This window comes from Bos taurus, chromosome 27 (genome assembly GCF_002263795.3).
Source record: "Bos taurus isolate L1 Dominette 01449 registration number 42190680 breed Hereford chromosome 27, ARS-UCD2.0, whole genome shotgun sequence".
Lineage (NCBI taxonomy): Eukaryota > Metazoa > Chordata > Mammalia > Artiodactyla > Bovidae > Bos > Bos taurus.
In genome coordinates, this window is record NC_037354.1 from 36,452,327 (window position 1) to 36,470,724 (window position 18,398).

Consider the following 18,398-nt stretch of genomic DNA (forward strand, 5'->3'; position numbering starts at 1 on the left):
GTTCGATCCCTGGTAGGGGAGCTGAGATCCTGAAATCTGCACTGCTTGGCCAATTAAAAAAAAAATTACTGTTGAAAAGCTATGTAGGGATGAGAATTATGGAAGAGTGGGATTATGCTCAGAGACTATTGTTCCAGTCACCTGAGGCTGATTAAAAACCACCCAAGGGGACTTCCCTGCAGGCACAGTGAATGAGTTTGCCCGCCAATGCAGGGGAGATTGCGGGTTCAATCCCTGCTCTGGGAAGATCCCACATGCTAAGCCCGTGTGCCACAACTACTGAGCCTGTGCTCCAGAGCGCAGGAGCCAAAACCACTGAGTCCATGTACCTCAAGCCCGTTCTCCACAACAGCAGAAGTCACTGCAATGAGAAGACTGCACATTGCAACTAGAGAAAGCCCGCGTGCAGGAATGAAGACCCAGTGCAACCAGAAAGAAATAAAAAATAAAGAAAAAAACCCCCAAAACTTAGAGCCTTAAAACATCCATATTTTGCTCACAAATCTGCAACCTGAGCAGAGTCCTGCAGGGATGTCTTGTCCCTGCTCTCTCGGGGTCAGCTGGGGTCACTCAAAGTCTAGAGCTAGAACAACCGTCTGAAGGCTCACCCACTTTGGAGTTCCGGAGGACAGAACAGCTGGGGCTCCTCACACACGGCTCTCCATAGCTATGTGATCTTTGCGCATGGACCTTTCATGGCAGCCGTGGGAAAGCCAGACATCCTACCTGTCCCTTCCCAGGGGACACAGCTCAAGAAAGCTGGTAGAAGCTGCATCAACTGTCATGACTCACCTCCAGAAGCCAGGCAGCATCACTTCTGCCCTGTTCTCTCAGTCTAGCAGGTACAAAGATCTTCCCAGCCTGAAGAAGAGAGATCACATCCACTCCTGGGCATATATCTGTGCAAAATGATGTTGAAAAAGATACCACATACCCTTATGTTCATAGAAGCACTATTTGCAAGAGCCAAGACATGGAACAACCTAAATGTCCATTGATAGATGATTGGATAAAGAAGATGTGATACATAGATAATAGTGGAATACTACTCAGCCATGAAAAAGAATGAATAATGCCATTTGCAGCAACACGAATGAACCTAGAGATTATCATACTAAGCAAGTCAGACACAGAAAGACAAACACCATGTGATACCACTTATATGTGGAGTCTAAAATGAGACACAAGTGAATTTATCTCCAAAACAGATATAGACTTACACACATAGAGAACAGATTTGTGGTTGCCAAGGGAAAGGAGGGGTGTGGGAGTTATGGAGTGGGACTTTGGGATTAGCAGATGCAAACTGTTATATATAGGATGGATAAACAAGGTCCTACTGTATAGCACGGGGAACCCTATTTAATATCCTGTGATAAACCATAATAGCAAAGAATATGAGAAAGAATGTATGCATAGGCATAATGAATCACTTTGCTGTAGAGCAGAAAGTAACACAACATTGTAAATCAACTATACTTCAACAAAATAATAACATTTTTTTTAAAGGAGGAGAGATTACAAGCTCCATCTCTGGATGGAGAGGTGTCAGCGGTCATGTTGCTGTAAAAAGAGTTCAGGATGAGATGGATAGCAGAGCAGGTCTCTCGGGAAAACCCAACCTGCTACAGCTGAAAACCACTGAATCACCAACCAGTGAAACACAGAAAGGGACCTGGGAAAGGTCATCATCTGTCATTAACAAAACTCATTCTGTAACACACAGCTCAAAGGGCCCTTGCCTTGGAATCCGTCTTTATGTCTCTGTGTATGTGTATGTGTGTGTGTGCGCGCGTGTGTGTGCGTGCTTTTGCCCCACAGTCAAGGCAGAAGGCATAAACTGTAAACGTCAACCTAGAGAGCAGCTGGGATTGTCTAATGCAATGGCTCTCCAAGGTCATCTGCATCAGAATCATCTGATGAGCCAAGTCTGTTGAACTCCCCCTACCCACACACCCGTTTCTGATTTCACAGGTGTAGGTTGGCCCTGAGAACTTGCATTTCTCAGGGGTCCCAGGCCGATTTGTTGCTGGTGGTCTTCAACCGCATTTTAAGAACCACTCGCCTAAAGGCCTTCAGAGCCGGGGGTAGTGGCCATAGCCGCAGCCCCGGCAGAGACGCGGGAGCCAGAAGGGTGGGGAAGACGACCCTAAAGGTGGAAGCGGCCTGATCTAACTAACACAGTGCACCTCCCTGCCGCCCGGGCTCGGCCAGAGCACACGCGGGCGCCTGTGCCGGGTGGCGCGAAGACTCACGCCGCCCGATTCCTCAGCTGCGGGGGCCGGGCGCCCCCTGCCGACGGCCCATGGGCTGTGCGAGCTGGGGCCGCACGCCGGACCCTGACAGAGGTGGGCGGGGCGCAGCGGGACCCGCCCCCCGCCGCCTCTATTAGGGAAGGGGCGGGGAAAGCGGGCCGCGGGCACGCAGGCCCCACTCCCAGGGTGGGCGGGGCCTCCTGGCCGTGATTGGACAGCGTCGCTAGTGCGCGGTGACGTTGCACCTGGACGGGAAGTGTCAGAGAGGAGCGCGGGATCTGCGAAGTGAACGCTCTGGTCTGTTTGGGAAGCGGCTCGAGCCAAGCGTTCCGCGGCCGGTTGCTCCTCGGGCTGCTTCCCGCGAGCGTCCTGCCGTCGCTGCCCGCCGATTCGGAGGGCCTCGCAGCCTGCCCCGACCCGGGTGAGCGTTCGCGTAGGCCCACTGGAAGCGCGCTCGCCGCGTGTCTGTGTGTGTGTGTGTGTGTGTGTGTGTGTGTGTGTGTGTATGTGCGCGTGCGTCTGGGGGGAGGCGGTGACCCTATGCCCGCGATGCCAGGAGGGGAGCAGGGAGGAATGTGCTTTCGGAATCCCTGAGGCTCCAAGAAAGCTGAGCGCCGAAGATTTGTTGCTTTTTAAGTGTGGTGTTGGAGAAGAGTCTTGAGAGTCCCTTGGACTCCAAGGAGATCCAACCAGTCCATCCTAAAGAAAATCAGTCCTGAGTGTTCATTGGAAGGACTGATGCTGAAGCTGAAACTCCCATATTCTGGCCACCTGATGCGAAGAGCTGACTCATTCATTTGAAAAGATCCTGATGCTGGGAAAGATTGAAGGTGGGAGAAGAAGGGGACGACAGAGGATAAGATGGTTGGATGGCATCACCGACTCAATGGACATGAGTTTGGGTACTCTCCGGGAGTTGGTGATGGACAGGGAGGCCTGGCATGCTGCAGTCCATGGGGTCGCAAAGAATCGGACACGACTGAGCGACTGAACTGACTGAATTGACTGAGGCTCCAAGGATGCGACCACGTCTCCATCACCCATCTTCCTAAGCCTCTGAGTCACTGACCGGCCAGATCATTGTGTCCCCAGCCCTGAGAGGTGCCATGATTAATATTAGAGCCGAAGCCAGTGCAGCCACTGCGGAAAGGACCTCCTCCTGGAAGGCAAACAGATGTGATTGGTGCTCTATTCAGCGAGCACGTGGAAACCCTTATAAGGAGTGACGGCTTTGAGAAATTGATCCCTGACCTAAGATTTGAAGGAAGAGGCAACGCATTACAAAACCAAAGCCAGTGAACTCTCTGGCCACTGCCAAAGAGCGTCTACAATCCACGTAAACCTCTTTTTCCCAGGTACCATAGTTGCGTGTTCTTGCAAATAAATACAAACACACAGCATAATATGGGTTCTTTTATTTATTAGGTTCCTGGTTTCAGAGAAGATGGCAGAGGAAGCAGACCTCTTGGGACAGGACTCTGATGGGGACAGTGAGGAGGTGATCCTGACCCCTGCAGAACTCATCGACCGGCTGGAGCAGGTAAGCAGCCCACATGGAATCCCCCTGCTGCAAGCGCAGCCTCTTTAGCTAGTCCAGCGCTGCAAATGTCAGGATTCAAGAAATGAGGGGATGGAATTCAAGGCTTCTTAGAAGAGAAGAGACTGTGTCTTACCATCTCCACAGAAGCAGGAAGTATAGGCACAGCCAGATAGAAACTTCATAATGTCGAACACAGAATCCTCAGGTGGGTCCAGTAAAGGTCAGCTTTGGGGACAGTTACAAGAACGGTTCACAAAGCAAGGATCTACTTGGTATTTGTGGGGACTACAGAAGTGCCTGATAGAGACTTAAAAGTTCTAGAAAATGCTAAAACACCTTTAGGAGAAAACTGGTCTCATCCTTCCTTTTCCTCCAGTTTCTTTTGCCAACCATTCTGTACATTTCTACTACTTGCCTCAGATCACTCCTGGGATGTTTCTCCTTTTAGTCATAGTCACTGTGGTTTGTTGAGTATTGCTCGTGTGTCAGGGTTCTTTATATTTCTGGTCTCATGAAGCCTTGGTGGTTAAAGAGTTCAGACTATCTGTGTTTAAACCCCTCCGTGCCTCTGGCCAGTTTTACAAATGTGGGCAGGTTGTATAGTTTGTGTCCAGCACGCCCTTGACTATAAGGCGGAGGTAATGGTAGTGGCTGCCTCATGGAGTTGTTGTGAGGACTGGGTGACATAACGTGCGTGAAGTACTGAGTGTAGACTGAGGTGTGTGAAGGGCTCACTGAGTGTCAGCCGTGAGCAGTAATGCTCTTCACAACCCCCTGAGGGAGGTACTGTGTTATCTCCGTTCCGCAGATGAGGAAACTGGAGCTTCGCGATGAGAGGTGTAGAGTAACTCGCCAGGGCCACAGACAGCATCAGAGCCAGGAAGTGACCCAGGTCTCTCTGATTCAGTCCACCTGCTGCCTTATTGCTGTCCCTGCAATTGCCCCCTTTCCAGAACTCTCTTGTGTCTGTTACTTTAGGATTCTTCATTCTCCCCTGCCCTACATGCCATTGTGAGTGACAAAACCCAAGGAACGTAATTTTAACCAGTCAGGGAATTCCCCTTATTTCTGTTTTGTATATGAGAAACCCTGGAGCAGACAGGTGAGGCTTTCTAGTTTAATAAAAATCCTGGGGAAGGTCTTATGAAGACTCTTCGTAAGTGTTAATAGAGATTCTATCAGCTTATTTGGGTTGCAATTTCCAAGTTTTAGAAATGTTACATAATCTTCCCCACATCCTAATTCTTATAGATCTCATTAGTGCTGAACCAGTGCTTTCTTATATCTCAATTCTTTGTATATGCATTCTTTTCAAATGTATTAAACAAACAAAAATCCTTGAAAAAATAAATTCTATCACAAACCTTTTTAAGAATCTGGTGAAAACTCTGGCACTTCCTCCCAGAGCAATGCACGTGTACACTCACACAGAATTGTGCATATACTATCTGGAGATTCACAGACACCCTGAAAATTTCAGACCCAGTGAGATATCACTCATACCCATCAGATGGGCAGAAATGAAAAAGGTGAACAGTAGGGAGTGTTGGCAAGAGTGTAGAGCCTTTGGCACACTTGTAAACCCACTCCAGTATTCTTGCTTGGAAAATCCCATGGACAGAGGAGCCTGGCGGGCTGCAGTCCTTGGGGTCGCAAAGAGTCAGACAGGACTGAGCGACTGACGCGTTCCCTTTCATACCACAGTGGATGTGAAACGTGGTACTGTCACTTTAAAAAATAACTTGTCATTTTCTGTTGAAGAAGGCACACATATCCCATGGCCCAATTATTCTCTTCTCAGGTGCATACCTAGAGGAAGGGATATACACATAAAGAGGGGGGGAAAGAGTAGGAAGATGGATAAAAGCTCCTGCCGCCGCAGAGATAGCTCTCAGGAGCATCATGTAGAAGAGCAAACGATGGTTGCTAAGGAAACTGTACAGCTCAGACCCCTGCCAGGCTGCTGTCCAGGGCGGAGCTGGCCAGCATGGCGGCCGCACAGGCCGAGGCTCCGCAAGGGCCCGGATGCTGCCCCCGGTCCTCGGGGACAGCGGGGCCCCAGACCGATGGCTTCTGAGTGTCCTCAGGGCTCCTCGGAAGGCAACCCAAGGACGGTGGATCTGACGGCCTCGGCAGGGGGTGAGCAGGAATTGCACCCGGGGCCTGAGGCTCTCCTGCAGTGATGCCCTGTGGGCGGCCGACCGCCTGGACAGCCGCTGTGTGGGGTGGCCCGACCGGCCACTGGTGAGCACGGCTCCAGGAGCCCGTGTAGGATACTCCTGAATGCTTGTAGTAAAAAAAAGATTTCAAACTTATTGCCTAAAACACAGAGTTTCTCATCTTAACGGTCGTGTGAGTTTGCTAAGGCTGCCTAACAAGTACCGGGGCGGGGCGGCTCCAACAGCAGAAGCGTGTCTTCTGCCTTCTGGAGGCTCCTCTGTCTGAGAGAAGCTCAGGGGCTGACACGCTCGGTCTCCCCTGCGGCCCCGCTCCTGGCCTTGGAGACGACTGTCTCCGTGTCCTCACGTGCTCTTTCCTCCCTGGAGATAATTTCACACAGAGAGTGAACGTCCACGAAGAGGAGAAGGCGCCCACGGACTGACCCTCGAGTCACTCCGAATCCGCCTCCTACTCTTCTGCAAGGACACCGGCCACATTGGATTAGGGCGCCCCCTAACGACCTCATTTTAACCTCTGGTTTAACCAGTTTGTCCTTCAGCAGCTTAAGGCAGAAAATGAAGATCATGGCATCTGGTCCCATCACTTCATGGCAAATAGATGGGGAAACAGTGTCAGACTTTATTTTTTTGGGCTCCAAAATCACTACAGATGGTGACTGCAGCCATGAAATTAAAAGACACTTACTCCTTGGAAGAAAAGTTATAACCAACCTAGATAGCATACTGAAAAGCAGAGACATTACTTTGCCAACAAAGGTCCGTCTAGTTAAGGCTGTGGTTTTTCCAGTGGTCATGTGTGGACGAGAGAGTTGGACTGTGAAGAAAGCTGAGCGCCGAAGAATTGATGCTTTTGAACTGTGGTGTTGGAGAAGACTCTTGAGAGTCCCTTGGACTGCAAGGAGATCCAACCAGTCCATTCTGAAGGAGATCAGCCCTGGGATTTCTTTGGAAGGAATGATGCTAAAGCTGAAACTCCAGTACTTTGGCCACCTGATGTGAAGAGTTGACTCATTGGAAAAGACTCTGATGCTGGGAGGGATTGGGGGCAAGAGGAGAAGGGGACGACAGAGGATGAGATGGCTGGATGGCATCACTGACTCGATGGACGTGAGTCTGAGTGAAATCCGGGAGTTGGTGATAGACAGGGAGGCCGGGCGTGCTGCAATTCATGGGGTGGCAAAGAGTCGGACATGACTGAGCGACTGAACTGAACTGAACTGAGCTTAAGTCTTGCCCGATTCTTCTCAGGCCTCCTGTCCTTTATCTCCCAGAGTTTGCTCAGAGTCGTGTCCGTTGAGTCACTAATGCCATCTTAACCTAACTACCTCTTTACAGACCTCATCTCCAAAGACCTTCTGAGGCGCTGGGAGTGAGGACTTTAACATATAAACTGAGCAGTGGAGGCGGGCACATTTCCTCCCAGTAACAGTGACAAACAGATTGTCGTTAAAATTTTTTCAAAGTCATTTCAAACACAGAACTGGATTTTAAAGGACTGAACTTAAACACAAGATTTTCACTAAAAATTTTGACAAGATTTTATTTGGACGTTTTGTACTAGTATAAACTTCCCCTAGTGTTATGTATTTTTATTATCATGATTTCATACTGTACATGAGAAATCTCCCCACATCTCCTCCATTTTGCCCAGCGTACCATACAAACATTGTCTTTTCTTTGAGTGCCCTGTCATGGGAAGGTTGTTAAGCACCGTGTAGAGATACAAACAGATGTAGTGAAATGACAGAAAATTAAACCCTAAATTCAGGTTAATGATCACCTTTGAGGAGGGAGGGAGAGAGGCAAGGGGACTTATAAAAAGATGGTATTCTTTAGTGAAGTTATGTGCACTCAGCTGTTCACCGCTGTTTTTCATTTTATGTATTTCATAAATTTTTTTTTTTACCTATTCAGTGTATATTAAAGTCAGTTAAAAGAAAAACTCCTGCTGTAAGTCCTTACTGACAGTTTGATCTTTTCTCATTCATTATGCTGCTTGAAAATACAGACCCTCTTTCTGGTTAGTTTTATATATCTGCAAACTATTCCAGAAGCCTAAACACCTGAAAAACAAAAAAGAAAAAATTTTGCTGTAGTAGCAATAGCCAGTATTTAATAATGCTTCTGGATGGTGATGACTGGAGAAACAGAGGCTGAGGGTGTCAAAATGGATAAATGGAGCTTGCCTGGCCTGTAATTCTGAGCTATGCTAAAACTAAATTTTCTGTGATTGAAAGATAAGTGCGGGTTCCTCAGCCCCGTGCGGGTATTTCAGTTCCCTAAGCCTTGGTGGTTTCTGAAGTGTACCAAGCATCTGGGCCTGAGTCATAAATTCGGGATTTAACCTCTTGTTCCACAACTGCGTAACAGATGAGTTTCCATTTTCATCTGTGATCCTTTGTACTCTTATGCAGTTAGCAAATAACATAAAAGGATACCTGAATCCGTTTCCTCTCAGATATTGTAGTGATAAGTGAAAAAGTATTTGTAAAGTGCACCAAGCTTCAGGAAGGAAGAGATGGGAGGTTTGTAGAGCTCAACTTCGTCTTTCAGGATGGAAGGGTGCTAGTGCCCCCTGGTGGGCAATGTCGGGTATAGACCTGTGGACACCACGTGGGGTTACTCTCAGCTGTAAGTGTGCTAGGGACACAGGCTTCCCACTAAAGGAAATAAAGAAGCTGTCATTAAACATAACTTGTCTTCAAAGCACTCCCAGTATTTCCAACTGGTCGTTTTCTTTGCTGAGGTCGCTGTGATTTTAGGGGTATGTGCTGACTCACAGGGTTATTTTGCTCCATGGTGAGTAATGCTCTGTTTTGGCTTTGTCTCTTAGGCTTGGATGAATGAAAAGTTTGCCCCTGAGCTGCTGGAAAACAAGTCTGAAATCGTAGAATGTGTCATGGAGCAGCTGGAACACATGGTAAGCAGTGCCTGCCTCAGGGTCCAAAGGAGAGACCCTTAGGAGGTGTTTGAGCGCAGTGAAAGTCTGAGAGCAAATCTGTTTTGTTGGGTCCAGCCTAGTTTGGGGTTTTTTGTTTTTTAGTTTTTTTAATGTTAAATTCCTTATCTATGCTTACAAAGCCTGGGAGCTCCTGGGAACATCTGGACGTCAGCTTCCCATGATACCCCAGGGATGTCAGCTTCTGAAAACCTGTTCTCAGCCTTCCCACGTTTGTGCATGAGAACAGCTGACAAGTGCAGGGCAGGGGCCACCCCTCCCAGCATGCCCCCCAGGCTGCCGGCCCCTGGGTGCCCTCCTCTCTACGTTCCTTACCAGCTTGGTCCTGTAGCCTCTAAGTGTGTTGTTGTTTAACCGCAAAGTCATATCCGACTCTCTTGTGACCCCGTGGACTATAGCCCGCCAGGCTCCTCTGTCCGTGGGAGTGGGTTGCCATTTCTTTCTCCAGGACATCTTCCCAACCCAAGGGTCGAACCCACGTCTCCTGCATTGGCAGGCAGATTCTTTACCACTGCCACACCAGGGAAGCCCCCTGAGTATGTGGTCCTCGGCTTAGATGAGCCAGTTTCAGCCACTACCAGCCTCAGGCTAGCTTTAAAACGTTGGTATTTTACAGGTTCTCAACTGGTGTTTTCACATTGCTTTTAAGACCCGTTAGACATTTCTTACCTGCTGTATTATCTAGTTTACACTTGGGTTGGAGTTCTTCTGACTGACCAAATTCAGATTCTATTGAAATGGTCTTTTTCTAAAAGTGAATGAGTACTGCTTGCACTGTGTCATGAGCTTGTGGTCACGTATTGTTTGTATAATTAAGAGATGAGAAGAAGATGAGAGCTCTTACACAGGGAGTATTTTGTCCTCCTCTGACCTCAGTGTAGCCTCCGAGTCCTCGGTGTTGCCAATGATGACGGTCCTCGCGGACCGCAGGCAGATTGAACAAAAAAACGTTCTTAGTCTTTGACTCTCGTTTTTTTTTTCTTTTTTTTCTTTACAAACTTCTTTTTCTCTCTGAACAGGAAGAAAATCTCAAGAGGGCCAAGAAGGGGGACCTGAAGGTCAGCATCCATCAGATGGAGATGGAGCGGATCCGCTTTGTCCTGAGCAGCTACCTGCGCTGTCGGCTCATGAAGGTCGGGGAGCCTGTCGTGGGGGCTGAGGGTCCTGGGTGGGGGCTGGGAGCGTCCCGGGCCTGGAAGCACTCCCCAGGCCCCACGTCAGGGGAGCCAGAGTCAAGAGGGCGACAGATTGTCCTGGAGGAGCAGACGAAAGGCGCAGGTGGCCGTGGGCCTCCTCCTCCGGGGATACTTTCAGTCTGCCTGCTGCGAGAATGGCGCCCCCTGGAGTGACCGCGGGGCAGTGCTGAGGGTGGAGGTGTTGGCAGCGGCTGAACAGACTACTGACCAGAGGGGACCTCGTCTTGAGAAGTGTTTTGCATGTCGTTCAGGCAGTGTCATGTGGACCGTGATAATGACATGCAGCTGTATCTGACTTATAAAAACAGAACTGCAAAAATTCTTACTCAGTGTTTTGTATGATGTCTGTTTTAACCCTGGGAGGTTCTTACCTCCTTGAAGATTCTTCTCATTTGGTTGCACTTGTCCTCTTAGTTACGACAAAGCAAATACGGCTGATTCTTGACCAGCATAGGTGTGAAGTGCACAGGTCCACTGATACATGGATCTTTTCAGTAAATATGTGCTATAAACGTGGTCCACGGTTGAGGCATCTGCAGGTGCAGAGCGTTGGATACGGAGCACCAACTGCAAAGTTATTCAAGGAGTTGGGGTCGAAGGTGTGGTTCCCCCAAACCCCCTGTTGTTCAGGGATCACCATGATCCCCGATGTACCATCTTCCACGTGAGGTCACTTCCGATTCTGAGGACCGCTCACAAAGGCTCATCAGAGTCCTCTCAGTTAAACATTTCAGCCATTTATTTCCCTTAACTCTCCTGATCTCTTCCCTAAAACATTTGTCAGTATTCTCCTTAAATTATCCCACCTGTAACAGAACGTGGAATTCCTCTTGTCATTTGGTCGCTTGTGTGAAAAGCAGGATGGTCACTTCCCTTCTCCTGGACATCAGACTGGGAGTAATGCCACCCGGGGTTGCATGGCGTCTCTGATGGTGACAGCCTGGGTTCATTCTGCGCTTACCATGAGTGCCAGCCTCTTATGTAATTTTTCAGCTGTCATGATTATTACCCCTTCCTGTCACTGTCCTATATTTGCATGGCTTGATTTTTGATCCTTCCATGTAGAGCTCAAAACTTGTCCCTCTTAAGCTTCTCCTTATTAAGCTGGGCAGTTCCCTGGTCTCTGGATCTCGATCTCGTCACCTAGTTTATTCGTTATCTCCGCAAGTTTGATGAGTGTGTCATCAGAGGTCTTACGTGGCTCGTTAATAGGACTGGGCCAGAGTCAGACATGGGTCCCCTGGGCCTTCCCCGTGGGTCAGCATCCGTCACTGAACCGGTGTTGAGTTGTCTATGAGTCTCTAGCCTGTACTGTCACCGGTCTCCCCACCCCTGCTCCAGCTTGTCCACAAAGGCATCAGAGACAGTACCGCCTGTTTGGAACAAATTGAGACACATAGCCTGCCTCTGCCCACCTTCAGCTACCAGGCCACTCAGTTTTCTGTGTGTGTGGTTGGGTGAATCCTCTTCACGGTCACCAGTCACTTTCCTATGAGTTCACAAACTATCTTTTCCAGTATTTATTCAAATACAATAACACGTACGACCTGAAGGACCCTGATCTGTGTTGACGATCCCCCTCCTCCTTTGTATATTTGAAAATCAGGAAACGCGCCTGCCTCTTATCTTTCCCACCCCTTCTGAGCTCAGTGACTGAGATTCTGAAATGGTAAGCATTCTAGTGCAGCAGCAATGACAGTCCACATGAAGACGGGAGACACACTTAGGCCCCGTACACATGTGAATTTAACTCCTCCTACAAGACAGTGGTTCTGAGCTGGAAGACCTCACCCCTTTGAGGATAAATGCTGCCTTCCCTCGGCCTCCAGCTCCTCCTCTTGCAAAAGGCATTTCCCTGGCCCAGGTGATCTTGACAGCCTTGACCCCAAACAAGAGACTGCCCTTCTGGTTCCTGACCACGCAGCTCTCTGCAGCTTTTAGCTTTGTTGTCCTGTTTTCTGGTAGTTCTTAGCGTTTTCCAAGCCTCACCCATTTGTGGACTTTATCGTTGCCAGTGATACTCTCTGATTCGAGCGTCACTCCTCTGCAGCTCGTATGTTCTGTGTCTGTCTGTCCCGCCCCTGTGTCTGCTTCGTCTCGCAGAAGGACAGCTGTACAGCTACGTGGAAATGCTGGCTGACAGCCCCATCCTGCCTCTTAAACTCCATTTCCGCTTGTCTCTCCAGAGTTTCCTTCATGAAACCCTTTCACCCTTTTTAAACTGTCTTGCTTTTTCAAGCCCTGGTCTTCCCTCCGAATTCTCTGAAACCTGCCTTCTTGAAGTGTGGCAGGTAGGTCTTATGATTAGCAAGAGGCTCAACCATGAAGACCCACCTTTTTTTTTTTTTCCTGTTTTTGGCCGCACGTGGTATGCAGGATCCTAGTTCCCCGACCAGGGATTGAACCTGTGCCCCTTGCAGTGGAAGCAGGAGTCTTAACCGGTGGACCAGCAGGGAAGTCCCAAGTCTTGCCTTATTTATTACTTATTTTTGACTCTGCTGGTTCTTCACTGCTGTGCAGGCTGCTCTCTAGTCGTGGAGACTGGGGGCTGCTCTCTAGTTGTGGTTCGAGGTTCTTGTTGCAGTGGCCTCTGTTGTCACAGAGCACGGGCTCTAAGACTTGAGAGTTTCAGTAGCCAGCTCAGTAGTTGCGGCTCCCAGGCTCTAGAGCCACAAGCTCAACAGTTGTGGCACCCGGGCTTAGCTGCCCCGCGGCATGTGGGATCTTCCTGGACCAGGGATCGAACTTGTGTCTCCTGCGTTTTGGCAGGCAGATTCTTTACCACTGAACCACCAGAGAAGCCCAAGACTCACCGTTTTTAAAGTCACTTTCTAGATTAACCCCCGCCTGTCTCAGGAGACTTGTCTGTGTGCCGCTGGAATCAGACAAGACGTTTGATGACCCACTTTGTCAAACTAACTGATGGCGTGAAGCGTTGACAGGTGTTTCCTGTCCCGCAGATAGAGAAGTTTTTCCCTCACACCCTTGAAAAGGAGAAGACCCGCCGAGAGGAGGAGCCTCCCATCCTTTCTCCGGAGGAGTTGGTCTTTGCCAAAGAGTGAGCCGGCGCGGACCCGCCTTTATCCCCCCGGGCGTGGAGCGTGGGTTGCGTGGTTGCGTCCCCGAGGCCGGTGGCAGGGCCCCTGTTGTGGGTCTGGGGGCCCCGGCGGCTCCGCCGGGTGTGTCGTCACGGCGTTGGGTGTGTGTGTTTCAGGTTCCTGGCTAACACAGAGACCTATCTGAAGGACACGGCCTTAAAGCACATGCCTCCCAATCTACAGAAGGTGGATCTCTTGAGGACAGGTGAGCAGAACACTCGCTTCACTCTCTTCCCTCGAACGAAGGAAAATAAATATGTAGACAGATGAGCAGAAAAGAGACAGAGGGGAAGGGTTCTGGGTTAAAAACCAAGAATCGTTAAAAGCAGGTACCAGGGTAGCCGTTTGTAGCCATTTGAGCATCACTTTTGTCTTCTTCTGGTTCGGAGGAAAGTCTCCAAATGTAGACTCAGCCTCGTGGTATATTCAGTTACCTCCTGGGCATCCACGCTGTGCTGGGCTCTTTTGGGCATGGAAGCAGCCAAGGTCTCTGTTTTCTGGGCGGGGGTGAGGTGGGTGGGAGGGGCAGCCTCTCCTTCACAGATTCCAGGCTGTGCAGGGCCTGTCTCCCCACTCTGGGGATGGGGGGGATGTTGGCTAGGAGGCCTCCAGGGTGTCCCTCAGGGCTCCTGATCTTTATTTGTGAGCAATTTCCAGGCTAAGGAAAGGGGAACAGAACTGAGGTGGAAAGAGAAGAGGCACAGCCATCACCCCCTCACTCAGTCCCCCCAAGAGTCTGCTGAGCAGAGGGGCAGGGGTCCTGGGGGTAACTCCTGAGGTCGGCTCAGCCAGCGGGGGCCCTGGCACGTAGACTCCAGTCCACACCTCATCTTTGCCAGCTCCCTGTCTCCGTGCAGGACCTCCCAGGGGGCCTGGAGTCCAGGCCCACAAACTGAGGCTAGGACAGCCCACCTTGAATGTTCCCCCCCAATTACGTCTCTCCCTGACCCAGTCTGGGGGCCACGCTGTGAACCCTGCTGCAGGGGGCCGGCGACTTAGCTCTGGCTGCCATACTCAGTTCTGCCTGAACAGCAGGCATGGATTCTTGCGTAGATCCAGAGGCCAGAGTCGATGGTCAAGCGTGCTGACAGCACGGGGCCCCCCAGGCATCTCCCCTTGGCCTGCCACACACACACACTCCAGTGTCCGTCCCGCTTCTTATCGGGACACCAGTCAGATTGGATTAGGGCCCCACCCTAATGGCTTCATTTTAGCCCTTTAAAGGCCATGTCTCCAAATCTGTTCTGTCCTGAAGTTCTGGGGCTCAGGGCTTCAACATGTAAATTTGGGGGGACACAATTCCAGGAGCAAGCCCAGCCCAAGCAGGGTTTGTGGAACTCTGAACTGGTCATTTTGGAGAACCTGCCTGAGGGACACAGAAGGCCCACTCCCTGTCCAGTTAGGCCTCTTTGTCTGCACATATGAGTAGAGTGGGGGCCACGAACCTCATCCCTGCCCAGCACTATCTGTCGTGTCCACTGGGTTCAAGCAGCTGGGAACCACCGATGGACCTGTGTCGATTCCTGAGCTGGCTCAGGCCTTGCATTCTACTTGATGCTGGTCAGCACCTCCTGACACTCAAGCGTTGCTTGTCTTAGGTCCCTTCCAAAGACCAGAGCCAGGCTCCCAGGACTGGAGCTGTGCAGGGGGAAGCCTGCCCTGGGCAGATCAGAGCCTGGCTCACTCAGCCCAGATGCCCTGAGTCCCCCTCAGGCCCCTGGAGCATGGAAACCCTGCTGGCAGGGTCAGGGAAGGTTGTCGTAACCTAACATCCTTTGAGGGTTTCCTCGAATCAGCAGCTGCCCAGTGGGCCCAGCTGACTCTGCTGATGTTGGAGTCTCTGGAGGTCCAGAACCCGGGAGCAGCCCAGGGGACTTGTGCCTGACTTTTGCAGCCAGTTATCCTCAGCCTTCTCAGTGGACAGGGAACCACGGGCAGCCCCACACCTGAGCTGGGCCCTGAACACTGAGCGGTCCAGCAGGTTCTCTGGACCCCTCTGGGTGGTGGGGCTCTCTGCTGGCAGTGCAGGGCTGGAGGAGCAGCCGGCTCTGGGCTCTTCCTGACGAGGTGTGGCTGGTGGAGGAGGAGGGGAACCAGCCTAACCTATGATCAATGGAGGGACATGGAGGGCAGCTTCCAGCAGTGGCCTGGGTTCCTCAGCCTGACGTCCAAGGCCATCACCGTGTGACCCCATCTCCCTGACATCCCAGCCTCCCGCCCTCTCCACAGATCTGTTTTCTGGCTCCGTTCTCATGCTGTGTCCTCCTGAGACTCTCAGGCATGTTTCTCTCCAGTGGTCCTTACTCCTTCCTCCCAGGCTTCCACTTATCTTAAGACCTCTCCACTTGTCCAGCGAGCGGGTGCTGAGTGAGACCTTGCAGGAAGTAGGCTGTTTCTAGAAGGAGCCCAGATCTCTCCTCAAATCCATGCAACAACCGCCCCTCCACCATGCTTTCTATCAAGGGTCCCTTCGTGACTGAGGCAGTTAATCTCAGCAGCTCTTCCCTCTTGCTCTTATTAGCTGAGCATTTGTGATGACGTTACCATTCTTCTGGCAGTTCCCAAACCAGACCTAGACGCATACGTGTTTCTGAGAGTGAAAGAGCGGCAAGAAAACATCCTGGTGGAACCAGAAAACGACGAGCAGAGGTGAGTGATGCCTGCGCTGCGGACGGTGGGAAGCAGTCCCACCAGGGCTGCCGCTGAGCTGGGCGGGTACAGAGTTCCCTTCCTTTTCCAGGGACTACGTGATCGACCTGGAGGAGGGCTCACAGCACTTGATGCGATACAGAACCGTCGCACCCCTGGTCGCTTCTGGGGCCATACAGCTAATTTAAAACCGGAAATAACTAACTGAGAAATGAGGCCATGGGACCTTAGAAGACACATTTTTGGAAACCCTGCATGCCACCCCGTGCCAAGGACAGCAGTGATCTCGGCGGTGCCGCGGGTCCCTGGGCCATGGAGATCTGCTCAGAGCAGCCCCCTTACTCATCCTCAGCTCTGCCACTCCAGTCAGAATCAGCAGATGATGGTGCAGCTGTGCTGATCTTGCTGCCGGAGTCACTGAAACCCCCTTGGTGGTGATGTTTGAACTGAGGAAAGTGAGGCCGGGGCAGTTCACAGAAAGCCATCACTGTCTGTGATGAGGGGACCCGTGGGCCTGACCCGACAGCAGCAGGAGCATGTGCTCAGCCCTCCTGGCAGGAAGAGTGTAAATAGCTCCAACCGCCTGGCCGCCCTTTGTGGAAGTCACTGACTCGTGTAAACTCACCTTCTGGAACCTCTCCTCTTGGACTTAGAGCTTACCTGTGTCACGCTTAGCTGAGCCTCACAACCCAACCAATAAACTATTATTAGATCTGGGTTTTGTGGCAGAAGGAGCCGTGGGCAGTTCCCAGCGTGTGGTCTGATGAGGTGCATCCAAGCCGCAGCCTCCGCAGGCCAGCCTGCGGGCCACCTGCCGGCCTGGACCTGGTCAGAGCGGCAGCCGCGCTCCTGAAACCCGCGTTCACTTTCTCCAGGGAAATGGACGGAATGAAACTCAGCGAACAGGCAGTGTCACCCAGGGAGGGATGTACAGACAGCAGATGAATTGTCTTCCCTTGAAACGTGATGCAGAGGAACTGGGTTCCAGCCTTTCTTGCTCCCCAGGAAGGCAGGTTCCCATCTACACAATGTAGCCTCGTAGAGTAACCAGTGCAATGTTGCTGCCATTTCCAAGAGAAGACATTCAGTGAAAGCAGGGGGGAGTGTTTTTTATTCGTTAGTAAAAGCATTTTATATCTCATGCAGTACTTCATTTTCTCCAGAGCATTCTCACCCTTCTCAGCCATTCATTGAAAAACGTTCAGTGAGCAGAGCGTGCCAGGTACAGTCCAGTGTGCTGGGGTTCCACCCAGATGAGAGGTTCACTGACTCTGCTAGGTGGGAGCAGTGCCTCATGGAGAATCAGAATAGGGGCTCACCAGCATGCTTAGAGGGGGTGCTCTGAGGGGCTCTCACTAATTTCAGCTAATCTCACTCAGTTAGGCTGAGGTTTGAATAACAAGAAGGGGCCAGAGACAGAGCTCAGAGGGAAGGGCTTTCCAGGCAAAGAAAAGGTAGCTTGTGCAAAGGCCCTGTGGCAGAAATGAATTCTGCTGCAGTCAGTGAGGCTGGAAGGCAGTGGCACAGTGGAAAGGGTGCACGTGAGGTCTGCGAGGCGGTCTGGGCCCAGATCACTTCCTGCTTTGGGAGCAAGGACCCCCTGGTCCTCCAGCACCCTCAGAAGCAGGCAGGGCTGCTGGTGCGGTGCTGTGCTTAGTCGCTCAGTCGTGTCTGACTCTCTGCAACCCCGTGGACTGTAGCCCACCAGGCTCCTCTGTCCATGGGGATTCTCCAGGCAAGAATACTGGAGTGGGTTGTCATGCCCTCCTCCTCTAGGGGCTCTTCCCAATCCAAGGCTCCAACCATGCCTCCCACATTGCAGGCAGATTCTGTACTGTCTGAGCCTCCAGGGAATAGAGGGAAAAGACGGTTAGCATCTGGCACTGAGTCTGCACCCAGGTCTCCTTCCTCGGGGTCGCCTGCGTGCTCCTGTCCCACCGCTTCCGCTGCTCTGGAGAGGAGAGGACGGAGCTGTGTCGTGTCACCCACTCCTTCCCGCGGTGCCAGGCACACATGGGACGGGCACAGCATGTGTTGCTTCACTTCCTAGGTCACCTGTTCAAAGGAAGACTGGTTTAGATGAGTCATTTCAAAATAAAGGGGAAGTTGAATTTCAAAACCAAGTATAGGGAATCGGTGTGATTTAGTGTGACATTGTCTCTAACGTTTTCAACGTGTGGGGAGCATCTTGCTTTATAGGTAACAGTGCATCACTGGAAGTGTGACGGGACACCAATTCAGGTAACGGCGTCACACTCTATTACAAGCTTGTCGCCAGCCAGGTCCCTGAGAAGTGCTTGCAGGTCCCTGTCTGAGTTTTCCAGCTGCAGCAAAAGCACGTATCAGCTGTGACCTTGCAGCAAGACCCCGGCTATGTTCACTCTGCCCAACTACAGGCTTCCACGCCGCCCTGCACACCCCCGCTGCCTCTGCGAGGGACAAGAGTTGACCGTGAAGCTTTCAGGGGGAACTGTTGAATAACAGTGTTATTCACCAGTACTTCAGAAAGATATCCTACGGT

The 18,398-nt window shown here is 51.2% G+C and overlaps 1 protein-coding gene across 2 annotated transcripts; it reads left to right on the top strand.

Moving 5' to 3' along the window:
- Positions 1 to 2,506: 2,506 nt before the first annotated feature.
- On the top strand, positions 2,507 to 18,000 carry GINS4 (GINS complex subunit 4). 2 transcript variants are annotated; one of them, NM_001082460.2, is given in 8 exon segments: positions 2,507 to 2,676; positions 3,681 to 3,795; positions 8,809 to 8,895; positions 9,954 to 10,067; positions 13,091 to 13,188; positions 13,345 to 13,433; positions 15,787 to 15,877; positions 15,969 to 18,000. In NM_001082460.2, coding segments are annotated over 7 exon segments (672 nt in total). In that variant the 5' UTR covers positions 2,507 to 2,676; positions 3,681 to 3,699; the 3' UTR covers positions 16,066 to 18,000.
- The last annotated feature ends 398 nt before the right edge of the window (positions 18,001 to 18,398 follow it).

Coding starts and splice junctions, on each gene's coding strand:
- GINS4 (XM_059882308.1), top strand. CDS start 8,815: ATGAATGAAAAGTTTGCCCCTGAGCTGCTGGAAAACAAGTCTGAAATC. Junction 10,068..13,090: donor TGCGCTGTCGGCTCATGAAG/GTCGGGGAGCCT, acceptor CCTGTCCCGCAG/ATAGAGAAGTTTTTCCCTCA. Junction 13,434..15,786: donor GGTGGATCTCTTGAGGACAG/GTGAGCAGAACA, acceptor TTCTTCTGGCAG/TTCCCAAACCAGACCTAGAC.